The 18,469-nt window shown below is 55.3% G+C and overlaps 2 protein-coding genes across 2 annotated transcripts; one reads left to right on the top strand and one right to left on the bottom strand.

The window, feature by feature from the left end:
- Window positions 1-6,123: 6,123 nt before the first annotated feature.
- Mvb12a (multivesicular body subunit 12A) lies at window positions 6,124-8,854 on the top strand. Its single transcript, XM_003464253.5, has 9 exons — window positions 6,124-6,305; window positions 6,374-6,472; window positions 6,561-6,657; window positions 7,551-7,677; window positions 7,816-7,935; window positions 8,004-8,110; window positions 8,360-8,421; window positions 8,545-8,601; window positions 8,689-8,854. The coding sequence occupies exons 1-9, from the start codon at window positions 6,216-6,218 to the stop codon at window positions 8,749-8,751; spliced, it is 822 nt and encodes a 273-aa protein (XP_003464301.2). The 5' UTR covers window positions 6,124-6,215; the 3' UTR covers window positions 8,752-8,854.
- A 2,757-nt stretch (window positions 8,855-11,611) lies between these two features.
- Window positions 11,612-18,443, bottom strand: Tmem221 (transmembrane protein 221). The gene is made up of 3 exons (XM_003464193.4): window positions 17,598-18,443; window positions 16,267-16,352; window positions 11,612-12,614 (listed from the first exon to the last, which is right to left on the bottom strand). The coding sequence occupies exons 1-3, from the start codon at window positions 17,879-17,881 to the stop codon at window positions 12,160-12,162; spliced, it is 825 nt and encodes a 274-aa protein (XP_003464241.2). The 5' UTR covers window positions 17,882-18,443; the 3' UTR covers window positions 11,612-12,159.
- Between the last annotated feature and the right edge of the window lie 26 nt (window positions 18,444-18,469).

Genomic DNA, 18,469 nt, shown 5'->3' with positions numbered 1-18,469 from the left:
GAAGATACAGCATGGCCAGGCCCCAAGGTGCAGTGGGCCTCGGAGCCTCTGCTGGCTACTGGGTGGAGGCAGGGATGCCTATGTCAGACTGAGCAGGGCATTCCAGCAGCCCTACTTCCACAACCACGCATGCGGTCACCCCGAGGCTCCCGGTGTGGGGACCCATGAGAAGGTACAACGTGGGTTTGGTTTCCATGTGACTCCATGCAGGCTGCCCACCCTTTCCCTGGGTGCTAGGAGAGAAGATGCCAGTTCCTCCGAGCTTGGGAAATAACAGAAGAGTTGGCACCCGTGCCCACCAGACCCCTATGTGGGTGCTAAGCCCCGACCCCTTCCCACCAGGAATCTGCCCAGCCTGTCCCATGAGCACGGGATGCTCCACCTGACACCACTTGGACCTCGGGACCTGTGGCCTATGACTTCTGTAACATTCCACTCTGCTGACCCCACCTGACCCAGCCCAACACTATTTATTTACTGGCACAGGGAACTGAACTCAGGACCTCTCGCTTGCCGGGCAGGTACCCCGCCTGCACCGCTGAGCTACATCCCTGGTCCCCACTATAAAGTGTCCTCCTATACACCCCGCCCTCCCCCGTGTTTGCTGCCTGGAATCCAGCACACAGCTCCTCTGGGCCAAGGCCTACCAAGAACCTGGCTCCCTGCACCTCTTCCGGTGCCCGCTGGGTTTTCCATGCCACCGGGGAGTTGTGGTTCCTGATTCCCACTCAGCAGGGAACGGTGTGTGTGCTACAGGGCGTGTAAATGCGCCCTGTGTAAATGTGCGCACACGCACACACACGTGTGTGAACTGCACGCTGCTGCCGCCGCCGCTGGGGCAGTGCGATAAAAATACAGCCCGGCTCCCCAGCCTGCAGGCCCCCCACCCTACACCCCAATTCCTAACACTCCTCTGTCTGCTGACAGTGTACCGCCCTGCGAGAAGCCGGTTTGGAAGACTTCCTTAACACGTGGTCCTGCAGGCGTCACATGAGGAAGGCTACTTTTGTAACTCAGAAAGCAAAGGAGTTGAAAATAAGCAGAAAATGCTGGTGCCGGCTCTCGCCCAGCGGAGACATGCAAGTGGGGCTCAGGTTGAGCCCTGTCCTTTACATTTCAATTGGTCCCATGCACTGTAAGCAGGGCTGGCTGCGGAACTGATGCGTGATTTTTGAAGTTGCCAGTCGCTGTTTGGGAGACCATAAGCCTCCTAAACCATGGTTGAGCTAGTGGGACGCAGAGTCCCACCCCCTCGCTCCAGGGCTGTCAGCTGGGATCCACCTTCAGATAAGAGGCTGGACTTCCCAGGGCAGAGAAGTTGGCACATCACAGCCCGCTATGCAGCTCCTTAGGTTCTTGGTGTTAAGAAAAATTTTTAAAAAGACAAAGCTGAGTTCAGGTGGAACCCTTATCCTCCTAATGAGAGGAAAGGAACTGCTCAACCCCTGTAGCACCTTTAGTTATACACAGGGAAAGATGATGTCAATTTCAGCCCCTCTGCCCAGCAACCCACTGCTTGGCAGGCCTGGGCCCTTGACTTCTTGATTCAGGAACAGCCTGTTTATGTAGCTTGTTTTGGTTCCTCTGTTTTTCCTGGGCTGGTCTTATTTTAGCCCCACACATGTGATCAATCTCCAGCTTCAATGGCTCCCTACACTCGCCTGTGATCCCAGAACTTTGGGAGGCTGAGGCAGGAGAATCACTGCTTTTTTTTTTTGGTGCTAGGAATGAAACTCAAACCTCACACTTAACCAGGCAGACACTGTGCCACTGAGTTATATTATATCCCTGACCTTGCATGCTGGTCTTAAGCTCTCTATGTAGCCCAGGCTAGCTTGAACACACAGCCATCCTCCTGCCTCAGCCTCCTAAGTACTGGGGTTACAGGTGTGCATCACCATATCTGGCTTATATTTTTTATTTTAAATTGAGGTTTTGTTTTTGTACCTGGGATGGAACTCATGACCTCTGGCGTACCAGGCAAGCACTTGAGCCACTGAGCTAAATCCCTGGCCCCATGCTGAGAATTTTTTAAAGTGATGTTAAAGGGTTTAGTGGGAAATCTGAAAAAACCTGCTGTTTTGTTAATTATTAGAAATGGAATTTCAAATCCTTAGTTTCTTTAAATAAATTGGTCTCTAAATTGTCAACCATAGCCAATAAAAAGTGAAGTATAAGACAGTTTGTCACTAACACAGAAGTAAAATCCACTATGGATGTAGAGATTCTTCAATTATTTTTCCCTAGAAATAAAATCCCTTTCAGATTTGACCAAAGAGTTGCAAATTTCAGGAGTACACTGCCAAATTGTGAGTCAGGGTCTCTGGTGTCCCAGCAGGAGTTTGTCCTGGCCTTTGCTAAGCCATCACAGAGAAAGGGGGAAAGGCAGAGTGGCCACCAAGGACCACAGGATCGGAAAGGACAACCAAGGGCAGGCCAAGGCTCGAGAAGGATGGTAAAGGCAGAGCCACAGAATGACAGTACACTGCCACTGGTTTTGCCCCAAGGCTGTGACAGGCCAGTGCTCCACTACCTATGGTTGTTTGGGAGGTGGGACTATTTCGAGGGAAGGGAAGGGAGCAGTTCATTTCAGGCCTGACTCATGCAGTGACACCAAACCAGCCAGTTTCCCTGCACCCACATCCATCCTTCCCTCCTTTCCAGCTCCATTTCCCCTACTCCCAAACTCTCTCTCCCTGCTATATTCACAAGGGTCTCCCTGAGCAGACTGTGGTGTTATATATTGCTGTGCCTTTCAGCATTCTATTAGCTAGACTCCAGGTGAAGCTGAAGTAATCAGTGGACAGTGAGAACAGAGTGACTTGGGCCACAGTTTACATTTCCTCCCTGTAGCAGTCAAGAGGTTAGTGGTCCAGAACTGGCAGAGCGGCACGGCTCCACGGGATCATTTGGGAACCTAGTGCTCAAAATCCAGTTCCTATACCATCTCCTAGGGAGAATTGAAGTGTGCTCATCTTCCTGTCCAGCAAAGAGACAGCCCAGGGTCGGTGTGTTGGCTCTGTGTCTAAGGACAGGGCTCAGGAATCACACAGTGGGCCACTGCTCAGGCTGTAAGCTGCACTGTCACATGTCTGTGCCTCATGGCAAGGAGGCTGCAAAGTGTGGACCTTATGTGGTGGCAGTGTGCTCTTCCCCCACACAGCGTCTTCAGGGGAGAGGGGAGCAAGGAGTTTCTGCCACCTGTCAGCTGTTTTCTCAGCCTGGGATGAACTCTGCTGACCTTGAGGGTCACTCATCTTCCCTTTGCCTTTTTCATCTTAGTAAAAATAAACCTCTGCCCCTCAAAAAAAAAAAAAAAAAAAAAAAACCAAAAAAAACCCAAGCAAAACAAAACTGTGCTGTCTTTTGAAGTTCTGTAAAAGGATAATTTTTTTTTAAGAGACAGGGTTTCACTATGCATTCAAGCTGACCTTAGGCTCACTTTGTAGCCCACGCTGGTCTTGAACTTGAAACAATCCTCCTGCCTCAACCTCCTGAGTGCTGGGATGACAGGTGTGTGCCACCACACCTGGCAGAAGAATAATTTCTAACAAAATGATCAGATCCAATGTTGTGAGTGTTGGGCGCAGGCGCTCAACATACCATACCCCACCCGGGACTAAGGACCACGCCAGCTTCCACAATGCGCTATGTCCCTCTTTAAATTAGCCAACCCGTGCGCACTCCGTGCTCACTCCATACTCTGTGGCAACTCCTGATTGGCCACAGCTGGATATGGTAGCCGGAGCCTGCGTCCCATTCCCGCCCTGCTTCCTTGTGGCAGCCTGTGATTGGTCACGGCCAAATATATAAACCAGAGCCCGCGTAAATAAACTAGCAGTTAACTGTCGTCCACAAGACCGTCTCCTGTCTCCTGTTTCATTGGAGCTGCGCCGGTCAGTGAGATGTTGGCCATCACCTAAGAGAACAGATGAGATTGGACTTGGCAGTGATGCCAGGTAAACAGCCCAGAGCTGCCCCTTTGTCATCCTCTTGTTGCTCAGATGTGGCTAAGAGGGGTGGACGCTGACTGAGTTGCTAGTCTCTTCCCTTCAACTGTGAGGCCAGATAAGACCAGCAACCAGAGCTGAGGGTGCAAGTTTATTATCCCAGCACTCGAGGAGGCTGAGTCAGGAGGACTGCAAGTTGGAGTTCAGTCTAGGCAAGTTAGAGAGACCTTGTCTCAACATTTAAAAAAAGCAGTTGAGGATGGAGCTCAGAGTGAAGGCCTTGGGTTTGAAGAGACCAAGAAAGCTCGTTCTATCTGCTGCTCCCCCTCCCCTTCTCCCTTCAAATCCAACTAGGTTAAGTTTTAACTTCCTAAAGGCCATGTACAAGAAGAAGGGGGGGATGAAAGGGTTAACTCCCTAACTCCCCAGAGCTATCAGAGCAGAGCAGAAAGGAATGCCTAACTCCCCAGAGCTATCAAAACAGAGCAAAAAAGAATGCACCTGCAAGGTTGTTCTGTCTCAACGAGATAAGTAAGACAAGTAACTGTTCTGTTCTGGGCACATAGTGACTGGGCTAGGACCCCCAGTCTCCATGGTTACTCAACCCCAAACTCCTCCAATCAACTTCTGCCAAGTCCTATGCTGCTCAAAATTAACCAATGCAATCTGCTTCTGTAAACTTGCTTGCCTCCCGTTTGCGCCCTTAAAAACCCTGCACAATTCCCCCTCGGGGCCCTCCGCACTTGTTTGCCTGGGGGACCCCATGCGCATGGAAATAAACTTTTTACTCCTCACTACAAGCTGAGTCCTTGGGGTCTTCTTCCCTGCGACGCCGGTTCTTACAGGTTCTGTTCCAAGTACCAGAAAATAAAAACAAACCAGCAACCGGAGCGCATTCCAGCAATGAGAAGCCAAACCCAGAGCAAAAGGAAATACTGGCATTGCTGATTGTGTGAGAACTGTACAACCAAGATGGAGTCACTTGTGCCAACCCTGCCAAAAAGCTGGGGGAACCAGGGAGTGTGTAGGAAGATCCCGAGAAGCAGTGCTGAAAATGATCCAAGCCAGCAGCCAGCTGTGTCCCCGATGCCCTGGTGTGGTTGGCAGAGGCTGGCTCCTGGGGATCCGTGACTTTCAGGAGTCCCTATGGCAGGAGGGGCTGCTGGGTTTTGTCAGTGGAAATCCTAGAGCTGGGGCAGGGTGCTCCCGAGGAGCATACGGGCTGTTGCTGCAGCCCAGCTGCACGGAGTCGCTGTGGCTGGGGACGCCCTGCTGGGGCTGCAGAACCTGGGGATCAGAGCAAGGCGCGGTGGGACGCTGCCGCCTCCTGGCCGATGAGGGCAGTGCGAGGGACGCCGTGCATGCCTGGGGAGAAGACCTGGTCACTCACGGCCACCTCGGCTGAGGACCCTGCTGTCACATCGGTAGCAAGCCTGTGGCCTTCTGGGCGCCACCAAGGACCTTCGAGTTGGACAGGGTGCAGCCCCTGACCCGCCCTGCCTGCTGACTAAATGCTGTAAGCGGTCGCTGCAGAGCTGGGACAGGGTGATTGTGCTCTCACCCCTGCCTGCCCTCTCTGTGCGGCACTGAGCATGGTTAGAAACACCTTTGCTCTCTGCCACTACAATCCTCACAAGCTTTTCTTCTGAGCACTTTTTTTAGGACAGCTCAATGTGTGTTTCTTGGTGGTCACTGATAGCTGGCTCAAGCGACTTCTTACAGTCACCATCGTAGGCGGCCACATCTTGCAAACTTACTGCGTTTGTGAACAAGTCTTAAGATTATGCCCAAGGGTGCATGGCTCATGATGGCCCACATTTTTCACCATTTAAGCTACAGCTGCAAAGGTTATGATCATTTCCTTTAGGGTGACTCCCTACGACTAAAGTTGAGTTTTTCATATGCTTCAGTTTTCCAGGGCTCGCGCCGCAAGATGCTCTGGGGGTGCAGCTCTGGTACAGGGAGGTTGAGTTCCTTATTGTCCGGCTGTAATTTTCCGGCGGAAGTTACTGGGGCGCGAGAAAACTTTTAGAGACCTTTTCCGCAAACGTCGCTCACCGGCGCACCAAGACGACGCAGGGGCGGGGCTTCACACTTCCATACAATTGGTCAGCAACTCACAGGGCATGCGCACATGCTGCTTTCCGCGCCCCGCCCCCGCAGGGGCTTCTGGGAGTTGTAGTCAGAGACCTGCCAGACTCGGCTCCGGGAAGCTCTGGAGGTCCGAGGCTGGTCGCCGTCCTTCACGCTTGGCCAGCGGGAAGCATGCAGCCCGCGCCCGGACCCGACGCAGCGCCGCTGGCCAGCCTGGCTTGGTCGTCGGCCTCGGCGCCGCCGCCGCGGGGATTCAGTGCGGTGAGCCGGCGGGTCGCGGGGCGGGCGGGCCGGTGCGGGCGGGAGGGGCTGACCGCGTTCCCCTGCAGATCTCCTGCACCGTGGAGGGCGCGCCCGCCAGCTTCGGCAAGAGCTTCGCGCAGAAGTCGGGCTACTTCCTGTGCCTGAGCGCCCTGGGCAGCCTGGAGGTGGGAGCCCGCCCCACGCCCCGTACCCCAGCCTCGCGCCCCGCGCCCTGTATCCCAGCCCCGCGCCGCTGACCCCCGCCCTCCGCAGAACCCACAAGACAACGTGGTGGCGGACGTCGCGATCGTAGCTGACAAGAACGCCCTGCCGCCCGGCTTCTCCGCGGTCTGCGACCCCTTAGACGCCAGTACGCCTGCGCAGGCGGTGGGGCGGGTGGGTTCAGGAGGGGGTACCACCGCGGCGCGGGGCCGGCTGGGTTCCCCGGGGCTCGCCTTTGCAGACCCCTTAGCTCCTGCGGCTTCCCCGTCCTGGCCGAGGCTCCCCTCCTACCGCTTCTTGTCACTCGTGTTTGGTTCTCGGGGTTTTGTCACTGATGTTGGAGTTGGCTGACTTTACATAAACCGTGCTTTAGATTTCGCATGGCAGGTGGTATTGGTAGCATAGTATCGTGGGGTTTGTTTGTTGGTTTGTTTTTGAGACAGGATCTCACCATGGAGCTCAGGCTGGCCCTCTGCCTTAGCCTCCTGCGTGCTGGAATGACAAGTGTGCGCCACCACGCCTGGCCAGCACAGTACTGTCCTTGCTTATATTGTTTGCGGTACTGGGAATGGAAGCCAGGGTCTTCACACTGAACTGTACCGCCCGCCCTTTTTAGTGTTTTTGGTTTCAAGTCTCCTTAAGTTGGGCTCCAACTTTCGATCCTCCTGCCTCAGCCTCCCAGCCTGCTGGGGTTACAGGTGTGCACTTCAGTGTCAGTTTTTAAAGCTCTGTAAAAATGCTGCAAGCCACTGTTCTCTCCTGAGCTGTATAAAAACAGGCTGGATGTGTCTCAGGAGCAGTGGCATGCTGTCCCTGGGTTAGAGAATAGAGAAAGGGGTGTGAGGGGCCAGACTGGCTGTCCACAGCTGCCCCGAACGCTGGGTTCCTTCACGTTTCCAAGATGGCCTACCCCGGTGCAGACCTCCTAGGCATGACGTCTGTGCTGGGCCCGCCTCCCTGGGCTGTCTGCAGCTGCTGCCCACCGCTGGCCTGGGTCCATCATCGGGCTCCACTGCCTGTCTCACTCCCTGCTCCTTCCAGAGGCCTCCGTGTCCAAGAAAAAGCGCATGTGTGTGAAGCTGGTGCCCCTGGGTGCTGCAGACATGGTCGTGTTTGACATCCGGCTCAGTGGGAAGACCAAGACGGTACCCGGGTACCTACGCATAGGGTAAGGACACATGGCCTCCATCTCTTCTCTTGGCCTCTGGCTCCTCCCCTCCCCTCTGGGCCTCCTGTTCCTGCTGCAGACAGTAGAGGTCCCTAGTTCCTTAGCACAAGGCCTAGGGTCCCCTCCCTTCCTACCCAGGGACATGGGCGGCTTCGCCATCTGGTGCAAGAAGGCCAAAGCCCCAAGGCCGGTGCCCAAGCCCCGCAGCCTGAGCAAGGAAGTACGTGGCCTCTCCCTGGATGCCACCAGCCAGCCCAGGTGAGCTGGGATCTGGTGGGATGAGGCTGGCTTGTGGTCACTGGGAGGTCACTGACCCTGTCTACCAGCAAGAGCAGTGGCCTGGAGCGGACCCTGTCACGCCTGGGCTCCAGGGCATCCACCCTGCGGCGGAGTGACTCCATCTATGAGGCCTCCAGTCTCTACGGCATCTCTGGTGAGTATGGGGGAAACTGAGGCATGGCATTCAACCAGGGCTGCGTCCAGGCCTGTCTCCCGTCTCTCTTTCCCCCAACAAAGATTCTCCTTTCTCATGGTGCTGAGGGTGAAACCTGAGGCCTTATGCACCCCAGCCCAGTACTCACCCTGAGCCAGCCCCTGCCTCCTGCGTCTGGGTGCTGGAAGGAGTAGGGAGCCAGAGGGGCAGGTGGCCTGGACTCAACTCTGCTCCGGCCTGTGTTTGCAGCCATGGATGGGGTTCCCTTCACACTGCACCCACGATTCGAGGGCAAGAGCTGTGGCCCCTTGGTGAGTGGACCTGAGGCACTTTGGGTTGGGGTGATGGGGAGCAGGTGAGGATTGGCCTCACCAACTGGGCAGGGCAGGGGGTACCACACCCTGAGCCCCCTGAGCCACCACCCCTGCCTGCAGGCCTTCTCTGCCTTTGGTGAGCTGACTATCAAGTCACTGGCAGACATCGAGGAGGAGGTGAGTGTAGGCGGGGAGGTGCCACCCCTCATCCTGCTGCCCTGAGTGCCCTGGGTCACTGTGCTGCTCCTCCTCCCCCTTCCACAGTATAGCTATGGCTTCGTGGTGGAGAAGACTGCGGCTGCCCGCCTGCCGCCCAGCGTCTCATAGGCTGGAGCAGAGTACAGCCACCCAGTCGGGCATCAAAGCCTCACAGCCAGGGCGAAGCTGTGTGCTTTGCACATCCCAGGAATAAAGAACTCTGCCATCTGGGCGTGGCGTCCTGGTCCCCATCCTCTAACCCTAACCCGGCACATGGGGGACCCTACAAATGTGGGTGGACTTACCCTCTGCAGAGGTGAAACTGAGGCCCGGGGAGGGAGGGAACTGCAGAAACCTGATGGGGCCCTTGGTCATGGGGCCTAGAAACAGTCACTGAGGCTGAGGGCTGCAGCCCCTGCTATTTGGGAGGCTGAGGTAGGAGGGTCCAGAGCTGAAAACCAGCCCAGGTGACTTAGCTGTCTCATCACATAACATGCAGGCTGCTGAGACAGCAGGATCCAAGGTCAAGGCCAGTGACTCAGAAAACAGCTCCTGGTGGCACTGTGTTGACTGCATGTGTCCCCAAGGTCAGGGCACACTGTCATTTAGTCTTCCCTCAGCCCAATGGGAAATCCATTCAGACAGGGAAACTGAGGCAGGACTAGGGCATGGTGGCAGACTTGTGCTGTCCCTGGGTTAGACAGTGGGGAAAGTGGGTGGGGGGCCAGCACTTGGGAGGCTGAGGCAGGGTTGTGAGTTCAGGCCCAATCTGGGAACCCAGTGATTTATAGTTGCTTTGTCTCCAGATTAAAACACCCAAAAGTGGAGCCCAGTGGCTCACACCTGTAATCCCAGCACTCTGGGAGGCTCAGGTGGGAGGATCGTTGCAAGTTCGAGACCAGCCTGGGCTACAAAGTGAGCTCAAGGCCAGCCTGAACTGCATAGCAAGACCTGTCTCAAAAAAGACAGAAGAATAAAAAAAAGTTTTAAAAAATGAAACATCCAAAAGGCTGGGGTTGTAATTCAGTGCAGGGCCCCTGAGTTCAAGTCCTCACATGGGCTGGGAGAGCAGCAGAGTTGCCACGGAAACTGATTTATAAACCACTGCACGGTACACCTAGTGGCACAAGGGGCTAGTGAGTTCCTCCAACCTCTGCCCACCACACAGTCACCAGCCCACAGACCTGTCCTCCCCACGAGGTTGCCTTAGTAAGGACCTGGACATTGCCTCCTATGTGGGGGACAGAACCAGGGCCTTTGCCCAGAACGGTGCCCTCAGAGCTTTTTATTTTTATTTTCAGGCAGTCGCATTAAGTCCTCAGGCTGGGCTTGAACTTGCAGTCCTCCTGCCTTAGCCTCTTGGGTCCTGGATTGCAGGTGTAGGCCCTCGAGCTGCCTTAGGCAGCTTCTTCCTAAGGCGCCTGGCCAGGTGGTGGCCCAGGGTGGGTCCCATGAGCGCCGCACTGGCACCAGGGCACCGGCTGACCTAGCTGGGCCTGTGTCCTTATCTGCAGTATCTCAGATGGGCTGCGGGCTCTGCTGGCTCCGGCCACACAATTGGACCTGGCTATGAAGCGAAAGGTTTGTTTTCACACATCCTGTCCTGGCCGCCTGAAACCAGTTTGGGATCACTTTTCAGGGCATCTGTGTGGCCAGGGCTGCTGGTCCCCCTCTGATCCAGGTCCCACGGCCCTAGCTATCCCATGGGGCACTCACCCTGCAGCCTGGCTGGACACCTCTGTGCTGGGCAGGTGCCACCCTAAGGGACACTCATGCCTCAGTTTTCCCATTTTTTTGTCGTTTTGAAACAGGGTCATGGCAACCTTCCTGCCTCAGCCTCCCCAGTGCTGGAATGACAGGCGTGCCCAGCAGGCCCCCATCTTCCCTGAGGGGTTCTGCACTACCCCACGCATTGTCTTGGGATCTAACCGAGCCAGCCCCCACCCCTCCCCAGATCCCCAGGCCCCGCATGCATGCAGGGGGAAAACCCTGCATTTCCTGAGCCCGAGGAGTGCTCTCCTCCCCACACCTGCCTGCCTGATCAGGTGTGGCCGCCACCTGAGCACTTGGCACAGCTCTGAGATGCCTGCTGCCCCGGCCTCCGCCCACGCAGGGACCTGCGGTGGCCCGCTCAAGTTCCATCCAGGCCCTCTGGGAGCTGCTCTGGTTCCCTCAGTGTCTCTCTGGAACATTCTGGGGACTGGAGGCCAGGACTCAGCATTTGTCAGTGCCACCCCGAGGTGGTGCAGCCGCCCCCAGTGTGGGGACATCTCCACACCACTACACGGCTGCTGCAGGTCTGAACCCCGACCCTGACTCTGATCCTCCCCAGGCCTGGCCGAGGACCAACCTGCCCCCTCCATAGCTGCGGACTGAACTCCACTACAGGCCCAGCCATTTCAAGGTTTCTGTCCAGATGGCACTTCCCTAAGGCATGGAGTTGCCCGTGCTGGGATGAGTTTGTGGACCCTCCTGCCTCAGCCTCCCGAGTGCCTGCCGGCATCGCAGGCGCAGCTGCCATCTGGCCTCCCTCCTCCTTCTCCGTGTCCCCAGCACCTCTCCGCATATCCTAGCTGCCCACAGCGCGGTGGGGCCCAGGCCCCTGGCCCTGTTCTGGTCCAAGTGGCCTCCGCTTCGCTTCCTTCTCCATGAAGCCAGTTGTTCTGGGAACACCCAAGGCCACCAGGCTCCTTCTGCAGAGGGCTTGTGCCGAGGAGACGCATTATTTGTGGGCCCAGAGCCGGACTGTGTCCCCAAGGGGCCAGCCTTTGCATTTGCTCCTCGGTCGGAGCACCGAGTGCTGTCCACGGCCCTCCTGGACCCGCTCATTGCACCTGCGTGCTGCTCAGTCCGCACCGGCCCCTCTTCAGCCCCCACCCCAGCCTGCACTGCAGAGCAGGCTCCTGTCTGGAACCACGGACACAAGTTGGATGCCCTCCCTCCCCTGGCTGGCACTGAAGCCCCTTGCAGCTGCCCAGCGAGTCTGGAGTCAGAACCGAGCCAGGGTTTATTTGTTGCTTGTGCAGTGGGGGTGGCGGTGGGGGGATCTGAGGTAGCCTCGCACAGCAGCTAGGCTAGGGGGTCCAGGGAAGAGGTACCTCCCCAGGGCCACTTTACAAACAAGGAAACAGGCACAATGACCTCAGCAGGCAGCTTTGAGCCTCAGGTCAGATTCGCACCGGCCATCAGCGTCGTGGGGCTCTCAGGGCCCAGGAATTAGAGCCGAGACCCGTGGGAAGTCACTGCCTCTCTGGGGGCCTCAGCTTCTTCATCTGTAAAATGGATGGAGATACTTAAGAGAGTCACTATCTAGGACCTATGCTCCCCTTGTGCCTACTAACAGAACCTTATTCATTCAGGATGGCCATATTTCCTGGCCTCCATTGCACTGAGGTCTAATGAGGAGGTAAAGGCTGAGCCCTGGCAGCCATTTTGCACCACGAGGCGCCAGGATGCTGTGAGCTATATCAGGTCATATTGCTACTGCAGCAGAGTCAGGACAAGTCTCTATAGCCCTCTGCTCGCTGTGTCCTGGGCTCATACCAGTGTGGAGTCCTTTCCCACACCCCCCAGCCCACGACCCAGCATGGAGCACATCTCATGTGTGACCCCATGCCAGTGCCCCATGTCAGCTGACAGGGTGTGGGGCTCGTGGGGTGCAGGCAAGCTGCTGTCTGGATCGATCTCAGGGGCTGCAGGGGTGGTGGCTCTGTGCCCAGTTGGGTCCCCTGGCACCAGGAAGGATGAGTAACGGACCCCGAGGTGGGTACCCTGTTGGGGTTGTGCACTGGGGCCAGCCTTGGAGATTCCCGCAGGGCAGCCAGGCTCGTCCTCGGAGCTGGGCAGAGGCAGGTTGTGGAGGCCACTGCGGGCAGCCCGGAGCAGGGTGTGGGTCAGTACGGCCACCAGCAGCAGGGCACCGGAGCCCAGGATGGAGGCGGTGGCCGCCCCTGCCTCAATCTCGAAAAGCAGCAGGGTGTAGATAGACAGTGCTGGGGAAGGAAATGGTTCTTGTTTAGTCAGTCAACAAACATTTTCTCCAGGCACTTAGGAAGATCCCCAAATGGATGGGGACAGGAAAGCCTGCACCAGGGACAGGACACAGACAAACTTGTGCCCTCTTGTGCCCCACAAACATATCATCATCACCTCCATCTACAAATAAGGAAAGTACACCCCACAGGGAGCCAGGAAATGACAGAGGAGGGCTTTTTCTGGGCTGAGGACTGCTCAGCAACTGTGTGAGGGCTGGAGGGGAAGCAGTCAGCACCAGGGAGAGTGGAGAAGGGCTACAGCAGACAGGGCAGCAAATGCAAAGGTCCTGGAGCAGCAGTGCCTGAGCGCTAGAGATTCAGAAAACAGCGGGGCTGGGGCGGGGTGGGGGGTGGACAGAGGGCACTGAGGGCCAGGCCACAGGGGAAGCCAGGGGAGTTCAGCTGAGAAAAGCCAACCCGCTCTGTCCTTTTCCTGTTTGTTTGGGGAAGGGTCTTACTATATAGCCTATACTATATTGCAGGACCCTCCTGCGTCACCCTCCTGAGTAGCTGGGGCCACAGCCATGTGCCACAGTGCCTGGCTCAGTCTCCTATGTGTTTTAAGGAGCTCCCTTGTGTGAGGAGAAGCCCCATGCAAGAGCCCTAGCTAGGCTATAGAATGCTCCAGGCCTGAGATCCATCCCCTGTACCACAGATGAACCCAAATCAAAGGAAGCCTTCTCTGATTGAATATCCACACCATGGAATATTACTTGGCCATAAAAAGGAATAAAGCTCTACTAGGCATAAGGGAGCATGCCCACAGTCCCAGAGCTTGCTGTTAGGCTGAGGCAGGAGGATCATAAATTGGAGCCCTGCCCGCACAGCTTAGCAGCTTTGAGAGACACTAAAATAAGTTCACAAAGGGGTTGGGTCCGCAGTTCAACCTGAGAGTCCTGGTCCACTCCCCAGTACTGGGGAACAGGAGCGTGGCTCTGGAATCCCACGGGTGTGCTTCATAGATATTTGTGTTACCATCTCCAGACCCTGGAGTCACCAAGAGCGGGTCCCCATGCACTGTGCTGCCTACTGGTTCAGATTGCATCCCTGTCATCTTGGCAACAGTAATATGATTGGCTAGGCTGTGACAGCAGTGCCTTCCCTGGTCAGTAATTGGAGAGGGATCACATGACCGGTGTCCGGCCTGTCACAGCACCCTCAGAACCTTGCCTAGGTACTTCCTGGGTTGAGTGGACTGGGCCTCTGGGGTGCTGTTCCGCTTTCTGGTTCTGTACTCTTGCTTTGGAGGATGGTGCACTGGGTAGCGTCCAGCACAGTGAGGACAAGATATTTCTACTCTAAACTCTTTTCTTTCCCAAAAATGTTTTGGGATGTTGTTTTTTTTTTTCATATTTTTTTTTGGTTTTGAGACAGGGTCTTACTCTGTGTTGCCTCAGCCTCCCGTGCTGAAATGACAGGTGTGCCCCATCACACTGGCATTTTTTTTAAAATCATTATTCTTTTGGCTCTGACTAGCAATGAAACTACACTTCGTTGAGCAGACACTTGGGAATTCTTGCTAAATGAGGTCAGCAGTCCTCTAAAAGTATTAAATGGTAGGTGAAATTTCTGTGTGTGAAAAGGAAATCTCACTTTCTGGTTACGAATGCTTTTTTTTTTTTTCAGCCTGTGGTAAGGCTCAAGGTTGCAGGTGTTGTGTAGGTAATGCTGTCACATACAGTATCTTCCTCAGAGGTGTCCATTCGGAGGATGGTGGAGGAAAGCTGGACAAAAAGTATTTCAAGCAAGCGCCTGGATCCAGCCCCACCTGAAGCCAGGTACCCCGATAGGTGCTGAGATGCCAGTCAACCCATTGTCTTCCCTTTGAAAACTTCACCTTTTGGAGTTTTTTTGTTTTGTTTTGTTTTGTTTTTGGTACTGGCGATCAAACTCACGACCTCACGCTTACCAGGCAAGTGCTGTAGCCACTGACCTAAATATCCCCAGCCCTTTGGAGCCTTTTATGAACTTAAACAACAAAAGTTACACAGTTTCTGGTGCTTTAAATTATACAGTTGAGCCCTAGCCTAGAATATCATGAAAATAATTTGTAACTATTTCTCTTGTAAAAACAAGAAAACATAGTTACAGCTCCCATAAATTTTCTGTGTGTGTGTGGGGGGGTTGTTTTGGTTTTTGTTTTGTTTTTCCTCGCCTTTATTTGTTTGTTGTGTAGCTCTGGGGATTGAACCCAGGGAGTAGTGAGCCACACCCCAGCTTTTTGTATTTTATTTCAGGACAGGGTTTCTGTCAGTTGCCTGTGCTGGACTCAAACGTGCAATCCTCCTGCCTCAGCCTCCCCAGCTGCAGGGATAGCAGGTGTGTCTCCAGATTTTTGTTTTTAATTGACCTATAAAATATTTACATATTGGGGCTGGAGTGTGGTTCAATGATAAAGCCCTTGCCTAGCGCATAGGAGGCCTTGGATTCCATCCGTAGTGCCACACAAAATAAATGCAAATCAATCAAAAACAGTAATAGCAGATCTGTTTGTTGTTGTTTTTGTGCATGTTTGTTGTGAGACAGGGTCTCACTATTTAGTTCAGACCGGCCTTGGAGTTGTGTGGTCTTCCTGCCTCAGCCTCCTAAGTGCTGGCATCACAGGCATGTGCTACAACACCCTGCCTCCCTTGTCTTTCATTTGCTTTTTTGTTTTTAAAGGTTGCTTACAGGATAAACAGGCACTGGCAACACACTTTTCTCAAGCTTGAAAATAAGGGGCTGGGGATTTAGCTCAGCGGCATAAGCGCCTGCCTTGCAAGCAGGCAGTCGTGAGTTTGATCCCCGGTACGGATAAAAAGGAAAAAGACAATAAATAAATAAATAAATAAATAAATAAATAAATAAATAAATATGTGTTAGTCACAGAAGGGACCTCTCATGATACTTGATGAGGTACGGATAAAAAGGAAAAAGACAATAAATAAATAAATAAATAAATAAATAAATAAATAAATAAATATGTGTTAGTCACAGAAGGGACCTCTCATGATACTTGATGAGTTTGGCCCCTTTACAAACATGGGTAGAAAAATGGTGATCTAAGAAAAAAGATTACAAATCAGGAAGGTCTGTGAGCTGGGGTCTTCTGGCATCTGGGGCATTATTACTACTGTTGTTACTTTGCAGTGCTGAGGACTGTCCAGCGCTCACCACTGAGTTACACCACCAGGCCCTTATTCTAAGCAATGTTAACTGATACCTAATAACTATACATCTTTATGGGAATAGTCAGGTTTTTCTTCTGACTTAAGAGTTCAGTATATAACATTTACACTTCTAGTTCATAAAGCATAGTTTTTAGTCCAACTGAGATGCCATCTTAAACCCATTTCCTTACAGAGCCCTCTGGCAGTGGACACTGGGGTCCAAGCTGCAGCTGAACAAGTAGCCTGGGCCCCTGGCTGGGGCCAGAGGCTGCTGACTGTCACCAGAATCCCTGCTGCCATTCCATGAGGCAGGGACGGTCACCATGCCCTCTGCACTGAGGGGAAACTGAGGCAGGGGCAACGGCCAGGGCCCCAGAGGGAGAAGTGTGAGAACCCAGAGTGGACCCTGGTGCACCTTCTGCCCCAGCTCAGATCCTATGCCCCAGCTGTCCCCCACGCACCTGCTAAGTAGATGGAGACCCCGAAGCAGACCAGCCAGAGGGCTGCTTGCTGGAGGCGGCGGCCCTTGTGGAAAAACCAGTCAGACCTGAAATGGGGGCAAAAGGAGGGAAGAAAAGGGGTTCAGGGGGTAGAGCTTGCTGGGGAAGCAATGAAGGGAGGGAGAGAAAGTCACCCACATGACCTGAGAGCCCAGCTTACAGGGACAGGGAAGAGACATCCACGTCAGCACCCAATCCCTAACCATCTACCCACCTACCAAGTTCATCCATGCATTTATCTGCTGCTTATCCATCCACCCATCCGCCTATCCATCTACCCACCCATCTATCTATCCGTTCATCCATCTATCCACTCACCAATGCATCCACCCACCCATTCGTAAAGCTGCCTGATGCTCACCTGCTATCCACGCTTCATTCTTCCCTGTGCCCACTCCACCATCTGTTCCCACTTATCCCCACCATGCAGCCATCCCTCCTCTCCTGCTCTTTAGGAATCTGCCCCCCATTCATTTCCACTCTGTCCCTCCATCCTTCTGTTCATCAAACCATCTCCACTCATCCTGTAGCCACCCTTCTCTTACCCCTGCCCTGCTCCTCTGAGGAAGGGGGTCCCCAAGCCTTGCCACAGAGCAGGGGCCCGGGGTGCAGTCCCCCTGACCTCTGCCCCTCTCCACGTCGACCCTCCCTTTATCCCCAGGGCTTGCAGGCGTGGTGCCCTCAGCTCAGGTCAACCTTTCCCTCCTTCAGGTCCCAGCTCCGGCCTCCTCGCAACCCCGTTCACCCCAGTCTCCCTTTTTCTCTCCTCCCAGCGTTTACCCCGTCTGTCCGGTCAGACTTCAGGAGCTCATTGCTCGTCTGTTGCCAGGTGGTGCCCCCGTGGGGCTCCCGTGGGTCCCTGTGGTCCCCGCGGTGTCGCTGGTGCTCAGAGAAGCCCAGTGGCCCCCCCAGCACCCCGGAACAGGCTGGCGACTTCTCCCTGTCCAGGCCGGAAGACCCCAAAGGGTCTGGGGGGGGGGTCTGCCCTGCTCAAGACGCCCCGAAGAGGCTCCCTTGGGGCCGCATCCTACGCTCCAGCCCCACCGAAGGCCTTGCCCCAGGCGAGGACACTGCCCAGTTCCCCAGGATCGATTTCCAACTGGCGCCTTCGCGTCCCGGCGGGGGAGCACATAGAAGTAGCCGCCTTGAGAGCAGTAAAAGGGGGTGCCCGCACCCTAGGAGGCCGAGGCAGGAAGGTCGCGAAGTGGAGCCTAGCCGGGCACCTCAGCGGTGGGCTTTGAGAGTGACCTCGGGGGGCGGAGGGTCTCAGGTTACTTCTCTGGAGCACCCACCTGCCGGGGCCGGGCGCGGCCAGCTCGGAGACCATGTGGGCAAGCAGCGCGGCGAGCAGCGCCCCCGCTAGGCCGAGTAGCAGGGCCAGCGCGGCCAGGGCGGCGGCCAGCGGCAGCAGAGCCCCCGCGGCGTCGGCCGGCAGCCCGGGCTCCGCGCCCCGCAGCTCCGCGCGTCCCGCCTGTAGCTGGAACAGCAGCTGCGCGCCCAGCGCCGCCAGCACAGCCGCGGGGACCGCGAGCAGCGCCAGCGCCGCCAGCGCGCGACCGCCGACCGAACGCACCATAGCCGGGCCCCTGTACCTCCGCGGGCCGGGGCGGGGCTCTGGTGGATGGGTCCGAGGAGGGAGGTGGCTACCGTAGGGCGAGGCCTGGGAGGGGCGAGCTGGTGGGCGGGCCTGCAGCGGAGTGTACCTTCCACTGGGCAAGGCTTGGACAGGGCGGGTTATGAATGGCGGGTGGGGCAGGACAGGGGTAAGTACCAAAGCCTGGAGAAGAGGTGCGTGGGCGGAACCTCTAGGCAAATAAATAAATAAATAAATAAATATAAAGGTGGGGGGCTTCGAGCTTTTTTTTTTTTTTTTTTTTTTTTTGAGACAGGGTCTGTCTAATGCACTTCAGGCTGGCCTTGAGCTCACTTTGTAGCCCAGGCTGGTCTCGAACTCGAAAGGATCCTCCTGCCTCAGCCTCCCCACGCTGGGATTACAGGTGTGAACCACCACACCCAGCTCCCTTCCAGCTGTTTTAATCACCGATTTTATTCTTAATAAATATATTTGAAAAAAAGCCATTTGAAGCCAGGCGTGGTAGCTCAGGCCCATCATTTCAGAACTCTGAGAGGTTGAGGCAGGAGGGAGGGCTGCAATTTCCAGTCT

This window comes from Cavia porcellus, unplaced genomic scaffold (genome assembly GCF_034190915.1).
Source record: "Cavia porcellus strain 051 isolate PalLab524CR breed Dunkin Hartley unplaced genomic scaffold, mCavPor4.1 scaffold_17, whole genome shotgun sequence".
Taxonomy (NCBI): domain Eukaryota; kingdom Metazoa; phylum Chordata; class Mammalia; order Rodentia; family Caviidae; genus Cavia; species Cavia porcellus.
This window is presented reverse-complemented; position numbering and strand designations above follow the sequence as displayed.

Excerpts from the sequence above, each read along its gene's own strand:
- Mvb12a (XM_003464253.5), top strand. The coding sequence starts at position 6,216 with ATGCAGCCCGCGCCCGGACCCGACGCAGCGCCGCTGGCCAGCCTGGCT. Across the intron at positions 6,658-7,550 it reads CTGCGACCCCTTAGACGCCA|AGGCCTCCGTGTCCAAGAAA; the intron begins GTACGCCTGCGC and ends TGCTCCTTCCAG. Across the intron at positions 8,422-8,544 it reads GCAAGAGCTGTGGCCCCTTG|GCCTTCTCTGCCTTTGGTGA; the intron begins GTGAGTGGACCT and ends CCCTGCCTGCAG.
- Tmem221 (XM_003464193.4), bottom strand. The coding sequence starts at position 17,881 with ATGGTGCGTTCGGTCGGCGGTCGCGCGCTGGCGGCGCTGGCGCTGCTC. Across the intron at positions 16,353-17,597 it reads GCCGCGCCCGGCCCCGGCAG|GTCTGACTGGTTTTTCCACA; the intron begins GTGGGTGCTCCA and ends CCCCCATTTCAG. Across the intron at positions 12,615-16,266 it reads GGTCTCCATCTACTTAGCAG|CACTGTCTATCTACACCCTG; the intron begins GTGCGTGGGGGA and ends TTCCTTCCCCAG.